General features: G+C 50.2%; 1 protein-coding gene across 8 annotated transcripts in view; it reads left to right on the plus strand.

Annotated features, from left to right (window-relative positions):
- Positions 1-13,180, plus strand: part of ATXN2 (ataxin 2) — a 43,665-nt gene that overhangs the window by 24,556 nt on the left and 5,929 nt on the right. For 3 of the 8 annotated variants that reach the window (XM_077308157.1, XM_077308165.1, XM_077308159.1), the window contains 10 exons: positions 812-1,009; positions 2,193-2,303; positions 3,282-3,352; positions 4,560-4,864; positions 6,447-6,510; positions 6,734-6,886; positions 8,501-8,567; positions 9,604-9,788; positions 9,898-10,030; positions 12,817-12,870. In XM_077308157.1, coding sequence (XP_077164272.1) covers positions 812-1,009; positions 2,193-2,303; positions 3,282-3,352; positions 4,560-4,864; positions 6,447-6,510; positions 6,734-6,886; positions 8,501-8,567; positions 9,604-9,788; positions 9,898-10,030; positions 12,817-12,870 — 1,341 coding nt within the window. The remainder of the gene's footprint in view (positions 1-811; positions 1,010-2,192; positions 2,304-3,281; positions 3,353-4,559; positions 4,865-6,446; positions 6,511-6,733; positions 6,887-8,500; positions 8,568-9,603; positions 9,789-9,897; positions 10,031-12,816; positions 12,871-13,180) is intronic. The other 5 variants (XM_077308158.1, XM_077308160.1, XM_077308161.1 and 2 more) reach the window with 4 other exon arrangements.

A 13,180-nucleotide genomic window follows, 5' to 3' on the forward strand; every position in this document is an offset into this window, starting at 1 on the left:
CTCCTTCCCTTTCCTCTCCCCACAACAGACACCCTGTGAGGTGGGTAAGGCTGAGAGCCCTGAGATTACTGAAGAAGAAGAAGAGTTGGTTCTTATATGCCGCTTTTCTCTACCCGAAGGAGTCTCAAAGCGGCTTACAGTCGCCTTCCCTTTCCTCTCCCCAAAACAGACACCCTGTGAGGGGAGGGGAGGCTGAGAGAGCCCTGAGATTACAGAAGAAGAAGAAGAGTTGGTTCTTATATGCCACTTTTCCCTACCCGAAGGAGTCTCAAAGCGGCTTACAGTCTCCTTCCCTTTCCTCTCCCCAGAACAGACACCCTGTGAGGTGGGTGAGGCTGAGAGAGCCCTGAGATTACTGCTCGGTCAGAACAGCTTTATCAGGGCTGTGTTGAAGTCAAAGTCACCCAGCTGGTTGCACGTGGGGGAGGAGCGGGGAATCAAACCTGGCTTGCCAGTTTAGCAGTCCGCACTCCTAACCACTCCACCAAGCTGGGTGTCTCACCTTGGTGCAAGTGGGGATTGTTAGCTGTGGGATTAGTGGGAGGTTAGCTGGCCTACAAATAAGGTCTCCACAATTTCTGTTTTGGTGCAGTCAGAGCTGAGTGCTGGAGTCCCTTATTGTATGCGATACAGCTGCTGCTAAGGTAGAGAGAGATGCTAAATCACAGACATGGGGAATTTTGTCAGTAGGCTTTTAAAAATCATTTTATAAGTTCAATGTAAATATGGCATTAGATTTCAGCTTCATTAGTACCAAACAGCTGCATGGCATTACAGTAGAATCTCTCCTCCCTGCCCCCCCCCCCCCCAGCTCCTAGGCTGTCTCCTAAAGCACACAGACCTCGGTCTCCAAGGCAAAGCAGCATTGGAAGTGTGTCCGCTGGGCCGGCTCTCTCTTCTTCCCAAGCTGGCTCTACTCCGGCAGAGTCTGCAGCCTCTCCTGTCCCAGCGGCTTCTCCCACCCCTGCCAGTCCAGCATCCAATAGAGCAGGAACCCCATCTGGGGAAGGTAAAGTATCTATTATTTCATCCCATTCCGAGCTTAAGTAGAATTGCAGAAGCATGCAACGATCTAAAAATTGCTTTTGCGCCGAAACAGTCAGGGGACAATTATCCACCCACACGTTTATTTTTATGCCTTTGGTTTGCTCATCATTGTGCAGCCAGCTTTCTTCATCTCTGTACGGAGCTCTTTGGGGAGGTTGCTGGTGGCTCTACAGGCATCCGTGTAATTTTCTGAATGGCTGCTAAAAATTGCATCGCCCTGTTTTGTTGTCACAAATCGTTAATGACCAGGAAAAGGTGGTTTCGTCACTTTCTCCTTTTTTATTGCTCTAAGTCTGACAAGATTAGAATTTTAATACTTCGACATCGTAGTGATTTTCATGCTGAAATAAAGAAATATGGAAAGGCATGATAGTGGATAAGATATCTGTGCAATTAAAAAGGCATGGATAATCCTGGAATAATTCATTACATTCCCTAGAAAAATGGCTTATATTCTTACTGTGTGTGCATTTGGTTGAAAGCTGCAGAATGCCTCTAGGTTCAGTGCATGTCAGGCGGAAATTGAGATGACATGTCTGCTGTACCAAAGGTCTTTTTGTTTTAACAGCTGGCAATCTGGCACTGTGGTGACACAATATGCTTGAAATGTTTCTCTCTCAACCCCTGCCCCCCTTCTCCCCCTGGAACAGTGACACCTGTATTCACATTCTAGCGCCTGTCTTGTTTTCTTAGCACCTGTTGTTTTGTCAACCTCTCCATATTCAAATAAATTGCTTTTTAAAAAATCAGATTGCCCTCTCAGAAGATAGAACATTCATTTACTTTGCAGATCCCATTACGAAAAATACATGGCATGCAAATAGCTCGGTTGTGATGGAAGCTTTCCTAGTCCTGGAATGTCATTTTTCCCTCCCATAAGTAGAAACGAAGCAGGATAATTATGTTTGCACTCGTAGGATTTGACAGGACACGAAAATGGTCATGTTTCCCCTCCCTCTTTCCTTGTTGTGCTGCTCTGATACGATAGGATGCTTTGGGCTGATCCTGGGTTGAGCAGGGGGCTGGACTAGATGGCCTGTATGGCCCCTTCCAACTCTAGGATTCTGGGATTCTATGGAGGATTATACTTTAGGCAGATGGATTGCTTTGCGTGCAACTGATAGTTTGTGGTCTACCCTGCTTAGCTAAAGATTCCAGGCTTCAAGATCCGAGGCAGAATTCTTCTCCTGCCGGGAACAAAGAAAACCTGAAGCCAAGTGAAGTGTCTCCTAATTTTAGCAAACCTGAATGCAAAGGTAGGAGTCCCCGATGGTACATGTTGTGGGCTTTTGCGTATGCATGGGGGTTGCAGACAACAAAAGTTTGTTCTGTGCCAGTCCCAGTTGGTTTCAGTTGTTGAAGTGCAGTTGGCACCAGACTAGACAGACTGCAGAAGTGGCGCATTTTCTTTGTATGGGAAAAAACAGGAGGCCGCTCTCAGCGTGCAGCCGAGAAAATGGGTGCTCCTTCCAGATGTCCTGCGAATTAACTTCCAGACGGCGTGTGCGCTGCTTCATTTGGACTAGCGGGCACGTGAATGGCCTGCTGAGCCCTAGTTCTGCAGAGTTCCTTGCTTTGTGGCTGTTACAGTGCATGGCACATTGACAGGGTCTGCGTGTTACCCTTTCCCCCTCAGACCAGGGGGGAAGTAAGATGCAGGAGCCAGCCAGTCAATCCCTCAGTCATTTTCCCCTGGGGGGAAAGAGATGAACAGGAGGGGAGACGTGGGCTCCAGTGACGTCTAGTGAGGACAGTGGCCCTCTAAACATCTGGGAAAGGCCGCATAACCCCGCAGAGGGCATACAGTGCAAAGACGCTCAATATTCAATGTAATATCCTTGTCATTGCGTTGATTTTTATGCTCTTTGGGAGCACCCCTTTGGGAGGCTGTTTTTAGGAGACTGTAGAGATTTGGGAAATGTCTCACACTCCTGTGCATGCAATGGTGGGGGGGGAATGACAAACTAGGCCAGTTGTTGTGTTGTTCCAGCTGCTTGATCCTTCTTGCGTTGTGATTGTATTACAGTTTTTAGTAAATTCTTGTTTCTTTCTTCTCCCCTGAGTTAGGCAGTGATCCAGAATCTGTGCTTGGGGGCTTTCCTGTTGGGACATTGGCTTGCTTTTCATTTGGACACGGTTATTCCCCCACCCCCCCTTCACCACCTCCGCTTCCTGCTAAACGAGCTGGCGCTGGGTCAAGAATTAATCCTGATATAATGTATGTTATTTGACAGGGGTGTCTCCAGCCGTTTTAGAACATAGAAAACAGATTGATGATTTAAAGAAGTTCAAGAATGACTTCAGGGTGAGTGCCTTTTCCCTTTTCCTGTGCAGACGGGAGTTGCAGGTCGGGCTGTATGAATGCCCCCCCCCGCGGGAGCATAACTCTGCTAGAGTGAAGGGCTTTTGCGCCTGCTTTGTTGGGGTGGGGGGAGAGCTGGGGACACGCATGCCGCTCACGGGAATCAGTAGCGCTTGATGAAGCTTTGTTTGGCGGTGGTATGCCTTGATGTCTGGTTGAGGGAGGCAAGCAGGTGCAAGGGTGGTGGGGAACGCAGCCTGGGCAGCTACAGGGAGCCCCGTGGGCACGTCTGTTGTCTGACCCGAAGGCAGAAGTGGGCCGTGGGCGGCATCTGCTCTGAGGGAGTTCGTTTGTCGCCTGCTGGAGTGAGATCCTGCTGAGGGCGTTGGGGTGCGCTGGCAGCCAAGCGTGACTTGAGGGGGAGCAGGCACCTGCACAACTTGCCGAAATGCAATTGGAGAGAGCTGCTTCCCTTTCTGTGATTTCATTCACATTTGTGGGGAAAACATGCCTTTTAGTCCAAATAAGTTGGCACCTTTTCCCATTCTTGGCCAGGCGCTTCTCTTGGGCCCTTGGATCAAAGGCTCGCCCTTTCCCTCCAGCACGGTTTTCCTTTGCACTGTTCTTGATTTTGTTGCTAGGTTTCGTTGATGGGTTTTAAAATAGTTTTAATGTGATCCAAAGCGTTTGTATTTCAAGGCATGCTTGAAGTGCCTGAGCACAGTTGAGTCTTACAAAATTAGTCCTGGCGGCTTTAAGGCTGCTCCACACAATGAAGCAGCAAATCCAGGTTTGATACCTTGCAGGGAGCTGTACCATCCAGGCTCTCTGAGTGTGCCTCTGTGGCACTCATCTGTTGGACGTGTCTGTCTCACTTCCTTTTTAAATTTTTGTAAGAAGCCTGGTACATTGCAAAAGTCATGCATGAAGGAACCTTAATGTTCCAGTATCCCAGAACACGCTCAGAAACCTGTTTGTCCTGAGTAGCTCTTCTGGAGATTAGTTCCTGTTAAAGTAACCCTATGTTTGCGTGCTTTGCTTTTATGGTAGTGCGGGCTAGAGCAGTAATATTTTAGCAAATGGGATTTATTTCAAGTTGTAGACGATGGAGATAATGTACAAACCACTGACCGTACCTTGTGCCTGGTCTCTTATCTGTCCTAAGTCAGGAGGTACTTGTTGAAAAGTGTAAATCCTTTCTTTTCCCCAGTTACAACCAAGTTCCACTCCAGACACGGTGGAACAGCTGCTAAGCAAAAACCGAGACAATGAAAAATCGAGAGAGGCGCCCAAGGAGAAAGCTGACTTGAGCGGCAAAGACTCCCTCGTTGAAACCGGCAGCAGCGCCCCCTCAAACAGCGGCAGCAGCAAGGGAAACAGCCCCAGCATATCACCCACCGGCAGCACCGTGGAGCAGAAGCAGGGGCCGGAGGTGACCTCGCAGGGGGTGCAGACCTCCGGCCCAGGAGCGAAGCAAGAGAAGGAGGACAAAGAAGAGAAGAAAGACACCACCGAGTGAGTGACCCTGGCTGCAGAGCCCCCACCTGGACTGCCCCGTGCCCGCGGGGGCGGCGGGATTTCGTGCTTTCTGTGGCACTCCTTGCCTGTGATTTGTGCCTTTATATATGGAATCTGCAGAAAGCATTTTTGTTCACACGTTGTTTTGTTGTTGGAAATGTGCACAGGGCTTTGCAGGGCAATGTGCAGAGAAGGCAGCGTTTAGGGGGAGTGTGAGCAGTTAGTTCCAAATCCAGGGTGGGGTGGGATGGCGCTTTTTCTCCTGCCAGGACTTCTCCTTGGGCAGGGTGCCTCTCCAGAGCTTTCGGGAGGCTGGTGCTTCCGGAGAGGCGGGCCTTGAGCAGAGGAAAGTTCCTCTGGCTTGCTCATTTGTGCAAGCTTCAGACTTCCACTGGGGGGAGTTTCTGCCTCAGGTTTTGGTCGTGCCTTCTCCGAGAACACCAGCGGGATGAATGGTATGGGTTTTTTCCTCTGTCCCTTCTGAAATGAGCTAGCTTTGTGGGGCTTGCCCAAGTGGCTGACAGCTACAAGCATCTCAGTCTCAGCGAACGGCTGCAAGCATCTCCAAGCCAGTCTCTGCTGTCAGAGGCAGGGATCGGTTCCTGGACCTTCCGGAGAACTGGCTGGATCATAGCTCAAGCTTCATGCTTCACAGCAGGCTTTTGGAGATCCCCTTCCACAGCAGCAGCTGCACACGTAATCCAGCAGTGCTCCCTCCCCCGTTGGAGGGGAGCCAGAGAGGCCTCCAGGATGGTTGGAGCCCAAGCAGCCTGCTGGTCTGACAGGCGTGTGGGGACAGGGATCCGTGAGCCAGCCAGCACAGCCGTCGTCGTGGTCGATTGCAAGCCTCATCTCTTTGTGGCTTGCTTCCAAAGTTATGGCAGGAGGCAGGGTTTCAAGGCTTGATTGTTGGAGCTGGAATTCCAGGCCCTAGCACTTCTCACTAGGAGAGTTAAAGCACTAGAATCTTTTAAAGGGATCCTCATCAGAACAAAGCATTAGAGAAGGACCGTGACTTCTGTCTTCAAGGAGAAATACTGCAGAAGGGTGGCAGGGGAACCAAATTTGGGTCCTTTCATCCGTAGATGGCCTGCCTTTTCGGGCAAGAGACTTCTGGAAAGAAAAAAGCTTTTTATTTCAATATTAGATTAACTTATCTGCTCTGCAAATGAATGCAAAATACTGTAAAATGCTTGGAAGCAGCCTTGTAAGTGTTCCCTGCCTTTATGTTATTTGCATAACTGAATATATGAAAATCTGTAGGCTAAATAAATGCAGTTCCTTACAGGGGGGTAGATTTCCCGAGTCACTGCCACAAATTATGCTCATCTTTAAGGTGCTACAGAACTCTTGCTCTCCTCTATTCCTCCCAATGTTGCTGCACCCACCCCCACGTAGAGAAAGCCAAGCTACCGAGCTCTTAAAAACTATTCCGAAAGGATGTGTTATAGAATTTGGCCACCGCCAGATGTCCTGCTACGTCTTAGAAGGTGAAACCACCAGGATTAGATGGATCGTTCACTTCCAGGGCGAACTCTCACGTGCGGCTTCCGTCTGTCTTTTCCCCTTTTCTTTTTAGACAAGTTAGAAAATCCACACTTAACCCTAATGCGAAGGAGTTCAATCCTCGGTCGTTTGCTCAGGTGAGTAGGAGGGGAGGAAACATCCTCACCTTTTCCCTTTGCTGTCCCAAACCTGAAGTGCTGCAGATGCTCCTGTTCAGAGGTGACCCCCGCATCGTGTATGCTTGCATGTGCGCGCACGCCTTAAAACACCTTGCTAGGACAGTCCACGGCTGCTTGGGTCTGTGTGCAGTTGGCCTCTCCGGGGTGTGGCTGCCGCTCAGCTGTCCTGTTTTGCTTGCAGCCCAAGCCTTCCACCACACCGACGTCCCCCCGTCCACAAGCGCAGCCCAGCCCTTCCATGGTGGGCCACCAGCAGCCGACTCCGGTGTACACTCAGCCCGTTTGTTTTGCACCCAACATGATGTATCCTGTTCCCGTCAGCCCAGGCGTTCAGGTACCGTGCACAGGGGTTTGGATGGGGCAAACCGATAGTCATTGAATGATACTTTTGGGGAAATGTGGGTTAGGCCAGGGGAATGGGGAGGCTCAGCTTTTTCATAAGAGCCTAAGAAGAGCCCACTGAGTCCACTGAGTCCAGCTTCCTGCCTCAGGTAGTGGACAGCCCATTTCTCTAGGTCAGGGTAGTCAAACTGGCCCTCCAGATGTCCATGGACTACAATTCCCAGGAGCCCCTGCTAGCAAATGCGAATGCTGGCAGGGCCTCATGGGAATTGTAGTCCATGGACATCTGGAGGGCCGCAGTTTGACTAGAAGAAGAAGAGTTGGTTCTTATATGCCGCTTTTCTCTACCCGAAGGAGGCTCAAAGCGGCTTACAGTCGCCTTCCCATTCCTCTCCCCACAACAGACACCCTGTGGGGTGGGTGAGGCTGAGAGAGCCCTGATATTCCTGCTCGGTCAGAACAGTTTTATCAGCGCCGTGGCGAGCCCAAGGTCACCCAGCTGGCTGCACGTGGGGGAGCGCAGAATCAAACCCGGTTCGCCAGATTAGAAGTCCGCACTCCTAACCACTACACCAAACTGACTACCCCTGATCTAGATGGCCAGCAACAGGGTGTTGTGGCCAAGGCCTTCTGATGTTGCCTCCTCTCTCCTCTCTCTCTCTCTCTCTCTCTCTCTCTCTCTCTCTCTCTCTCTCTCTCTCTCTTTGGGATTCAGAAGTGTCATGCCACTTAATGTGGAGGTTGTATTTTCAGCTTGGTGTCGTGGTTAAGAGCAGTGGCCTCAAAGCTGGAGAACCAGGTTTGACTCCCCACTCCTCCTCCAGATGCAGCCGGCTGGGTGACTTTGGGCCAGTCACAGTTCTCTCAGGGCTCTCTCAGCCTCACCTACCTTCCAGGGTGTCTGTTGTGGGGAGAGGCAGGGAGGGCGATCGTAAGCCAAGTTGAGACTCCCATCCGGTAGTGAAAAGCTGGGTATAGAAACCAACTCTTCTTCTTCTTCTTCTTCTTCTGTGTGTCCTGAACCTCCTGCCCTGGGACTGGGTGATTTGTTCGACACGTTCCTTAGCGTTTCTGCTGAGAAGCCACAAGCTGTGAACTGCCTTGTGATTTCTGCAGAGGGCTTATCTCTGTCAACTTGTGCCACCTCCCTCTTGCATTCAGGAAAGCTTAAAACTTTGCCAGGTTGTGGAGCGGCATTATGTCAGGAATCTGTTCTGTGCTGAGTCGCACCGCCATGAACATGGGAGGATGTCCCACTGCAGTGGTGAGCGAGGCCACCGGCTGTGGCCGACTGCCAGAGATTCTCCCAAGCAGGTGTTCCCAGCTGCTGCTTTGAAACCGCAGCGCACACTGGAGGGGGTTTCCTCGGCTGTGCCAGGCATCCGCTCAGGGGGGCCGCACTGGCCCAAGGAAACCAGAACGGTGACGGTCATTAAAACGGAGTGGCCAACTGTAAGTGCCCAGGTGTGAACCATGAAGCTAGTGGAGCATTAAATCTGGCAGTAAATCAGTGTTAGATTGTCACTGGAAGAATGGGGAAGGGGTACGTGCACACACGTGTGCCTGTGGCTGTCTCCATTTCATGGCCCCTCATCTTCTTTTGCAGCCCCTGTATCCGATTCCCATGACCCCCATGCCAGTCAACCAGGCCAAGACCTATAGAGCAGGTAAAGGTGAGAATAATACAGCATTGCATGTTCTTGTACTCGACTCGCAGGTGGACTGACTCACTTCTCGTGCATGAGGTTTTTTGTGATATGCTGATACGTTGGATAAGAAGTTAGCCTTTCTTTAGGACTGTTCCTCAGTTGTCCTCCTGCTTGTGCCACCCGCTGACTCGTTCTCAGCTTTCTCAGATTTTTAATCCCTTTGCACGGGCACAGTTGCGGGCCAGCACTTTCAGTCCCGTCCCCCCCCTGCGCACTTCCTAGAACTGGTAGTGCTTGGGTGGCCAGTTGGACCAAGGAGCAAGTAGGGGTGGGCGTGTGACTGTGGTAGAGGCTTCTGCCTTTCTTTTGAACCTTCAACTGGAGGGTTAGTGTGTTCAGTTTACAATAAACCTGTTGATTGTGGATGCTCTTTCACAGTGCATGGCTATCTAGCTCAGGACTGTGAAGACCAAGAGTCTTCCTTGGGGTCTCCCATCTGGACCCAGTGTAAAGGTCACATGAAAACAGATTTCTCAATTTTCACTGAGCCTTCAGGTTGACCAGGGCCTCCAGAATTTTGTCCTCTTAGGCTCCTGTCACCCTCCACCCAGTGCAGCCCTGCTCTCGAGCTTCTGAGAACAAATGTTTTTTTCCTCAGTAATAATAGTTTGGACGTAGTCCTCAGAAACTTTTTCTTTAGTTTACCTGCCAGCGGACGTTTCCACCTGAAGTTTTGATGGGAGAAGTTTTCTGATTCTCTGTTTTGTGGGGGTCTGAATCACAATTCTTCCCCAGCATGAGAGGTGGAAGTTCTTGCGAGGACTCCAGTAAGAAATTGGCTGCATCCGAGCAGCGTCAAACCGCATGGAGCCCGGCTAGTTTTCGTTGAGCCGATTTTCTTTCCTATGCAGTAGCTTCCTCTAGCTAGCACGTGTGATTGCGTATCAAAGGCTATGGCTCTTAGTTTTAACTGAAAGGAGAGGCCTGTGCCTCTCTCTCTCTCTCTCTCTCTCTCTGGAAAGGTGCTTTTGTTAAGGTTCCCTCTTTCCTTTGCTTGCAGTATCAAACATGCCCCAGCAGCGGCAAGACCAGCACCACCAGAACGCCATGATGCACCCCGCCTCTGCTGCTGGCGCCCCCATTGTGGCCACGCCGCCGGCGTACTCAACCCAGTATGTCACCTACAGCCCCCAGCAGTTCCCAAACCAGCCTCTTGTTCAGCATGTGCCACATTATCAGTCTCAGGTAGGCCTGGCATCTCTTCGGCTGTGCCCTCGCGGGCGCCTCCTCCTGCCCCAGCGGTGGGACTCTGAGGAATACTGACCCTTTGCCTCCCCCTCTCTCTCTTTGGCAGCACCCCCACGTTTATAGCCCTGTCATACAGGGCAATGCTCGGATGATGGTGCCACCAACGCACCCCCAGCCCAGCTTGGTTTCTTCCACAGCTACGCAGTACGGTGCACATGAGCAGACGCACACGATGTATGGTAGGAAGCCTTTTTGGTGTTTTCAGGCCTTCCCGTTTACAGGCTGGGCCGAAGAAAGGGGGGGCTTTGTGTCTGAGTGTCAAATTTGCAACAACCTATAAAGATGTCCTAAAACCCACTAGACTCTGGAATTAAAGGCCTGTTGTCAGGCATGCACTGGGGTGGTGGAATGGCTGGAATGAGCTGTGGTCCAGAAGGACCCTGGTTTTAATCTTACTTGTGTGCAAGCCAGTTGCTCTGTTCTTCTGCTTGCAATGTGGCCACGATACCAGGGTACCTTGCAGGGGTTTTGTGGGGTTTATAAGATAACGCGTGTGAAGTGCTTTAAATATTGCAAGGGCTGTGGAAATGCCTTTTTCATGAGCAACTAGGAGAGACCTCTGACTTTTACTGGCATATGAAGTGCTGTAATTCCTCACACGGAGCCAGTTCTCTCTCTTGCAGTCATTACTTGCAGATCTTTAATCATGACATTACTGCTAACGCAGCACCTCTCAGTGGAGACAAACAGCTTAGCTTTGAACACAGATTCTTTGGCCACTGTGTCATGCTGCCTTCTGTTCGCAGCATCTGGGATATTTGGGAATCATGTCCTTTTTCTGCTTGGAGGAAACGTTTCATTTGGGAAAGGCACTCGGTCACCTGCCCTAGCGCCCTGATCTTCTGGAACATTGTTCAGGAGGGAGAAGGCAGAGGGAGGAACTGCACTCACGGCCACGTAGCAGCCGTGAAATCTCTGGAAGGGACTCCTAAGAAGAAAAGTCCCCTACTGGATCAGACCAGTGGTCCGTGTAGCGCAGGGGTAGCCAAACTGTGGCTCTGCAGATGTCCATGGACTACAATTCCCATGAGCCCCTGCTAGCACCTGGGAATTGCTGTCTATGGACATCTGGAGAGCCACAGTTTTGGCCACTCTTGATCTAGCGTATCTCACATAGCGGCCAGTTCCTCTGGAGGGCTGACAGCTGGGAATAGAGGCCTTCCCTTGTTGTCTCCTAGTCCTGGTGTTTGGAGGTCTACTTCCTCCCTTAGTGCTGCTTATATCCTGCCTGCCTGTACATCCAAGGTGGGCAGCAATCAATGCATTAAAAGCATTTTAACTATATTATAAAATTATTATGCTAACACATAGATGAAGACAGAGATACCCGTGGCTCCTACTGCTTGGCTAACGGGGTGTGTACAGGTGAGCAGCTTTACCGGAACATGACTGGGCTGCCTTACGCGGAAATTGTAGCAGAGGAGCTGTTCTCTAGAAGCATCTTCAAGGAGACGGGGAGCGTGGCATGGAAGGCCAGCCCTCCCAGCGGCCACCCTTAATGCCTGGGTAGGAAGCAGCACAGCTAGAAGCTATTCGGAGGCCCTCCCTGGGCACTTGGGCCTGGGGTGGCTTTATTTGTTTATTCTGAGCAATCAGTCTTGGCTTATCTGGCCCAGTAGAAAGAACTTCAGGGTTCTAATGGGCTGCTTTTGTCTGGCACATAAGTGTTTGATCGTGGCTCAGAGGACCAAAGCCACCACAGGACTGCTCATTGGTGAAATTTAGGGGGCTTTCATGGGCTTTTGGGGGAGTCGGAGAAGGGGCTGATGGGAGTCCCTCCGTGAATGAAGGAGAGTTGCCAACTCCAGCTGGCCTAAGGGGTTGATGAGACCTGGGAGGAATTCCAGATCCCGCCACTTAACCAGCACGCTTGGTTCTTATGGAGAATTCCCCCGACGGTTGTTGCTTTCCATTTAATATTAGGGCGTGTGTTTTTGGCACACGGTCTCAATCCGTGCCTTGAAACAGGGTCCTGTTTACAGGACGCTGGACTTTCTCTGAGGTGTAGGCAGTCAGAAATGTATGGGATTGGCAGAGCTGGGTAATATGTGCTCTGTGTCGGGTTACGTGATCTGCCAGCCGGGTGCTGTGTGATCTGGCCCGTTGCCGCAACCAGATTCCTTGTAGCAGGGGAAGGGGATCGAAGTGTGGGGGCGAAGTCTGAGCTATAAGCCAGGGAGTCCCTTATTCATCTGCAAGATGATTGATTGGCGGCCGGCAATTTGCTTCCTCACAGACCAACTCTCTGGTCTCATGTACAGCCTTCGGTTAAGACATGTGAACAGTTGATGTGGGTGAATTATTTCCACTGGGGGAGAGCAAAATCTGCAAAGGGCATTTGCATTGACTGGTTGGTAGTTCATGGGAGCTCAACAAGTTATATCAGGCAGTAGAATATAATACGCTCGTAACGGACTCATTTCGATTAATTGTGTATATAAACAAGTGATTAATTCTCACCCTTAATGCCAGAGCCTTTGTTAAAACTTGAAAAGATGTGAAAACCCAGCTAAAGTGTATTCCTGTGCTTGGCCTTGGTTCTGCTTCGTATTTGCTGAGCGTTCTTCTTTGCCTGATTCTCTCTGACTTCCTGTGGTTTTCTTTCCCTGTTCCAATGTGGTGTGCTAAACAGCCGTGTGTTGGGAAAAGGGGGCTATGCATATTGAGGAATCCAGTTCCCATCACCATTGGGGGAGAAAAAAAAAGAATCACGTATTGGTCTTCACTGCAAATCAGTTAAATTTTTGATCTTTGAAAGGAGCACCTTTCGTAGTTGTCATGTTAATGTTGATGAAGACCAACCGCCGTCTGAATTCACTTGAAAATCTTTTTAACGTGTTCTTAATTGCAAATTGGTTTGTGCATGAAAACCATCATTGACTGTTTAACCCTTCCAGGCGACTGGAAGAGGTGCTCTAATCTCATGGCACGCAGCTAATTTCCCTTTCTATTTCCCCAAATTCAGCATGTCCCAAAATACCCTACAGCAAGGAGACAGGCCCTTCTTTCTACTTTGCCAGTGAGTTGGGTTTTTTGTACTAACGTTGATTTGTACAGTAAACTCGAGAGAACCTGTGTCAGCGGAATAGGCTTGTCGAATGGCTGCTCTCAATAGAAATATACCCGATCAAATTTAGTGGAAGTCCTTTGTTGGCCCCCAAAGGTGCTCATAGCTGACCAAGACTTGAGAGAGTGTAAAATTTGGATTGTGGTGGCCTAAAGGTATACAAGATATAAAAGTGTCTGACAAGAGCACAGTGTGGGCACACACTGAAATTACGATCTTCTGCTGGGCTGGCCCACTTGGAAGGAGCATTGCAGCTTACTTG

The sequence above is a fragment of the Paroedura picta genome, chromosome 13, assembly GCF_049243985.1.
Source record: "Paroedura picta isolate Pp20150507F chromosome 13, Ppicta_v3.0, whole genome shotgun sequence".
Classification (NCBI taxonomy): Eukaryota; Metazoa; Chordata; class Lepidosauria; order Squamata; family Gekkonidae; genus Paroedura; species Paroedura picta.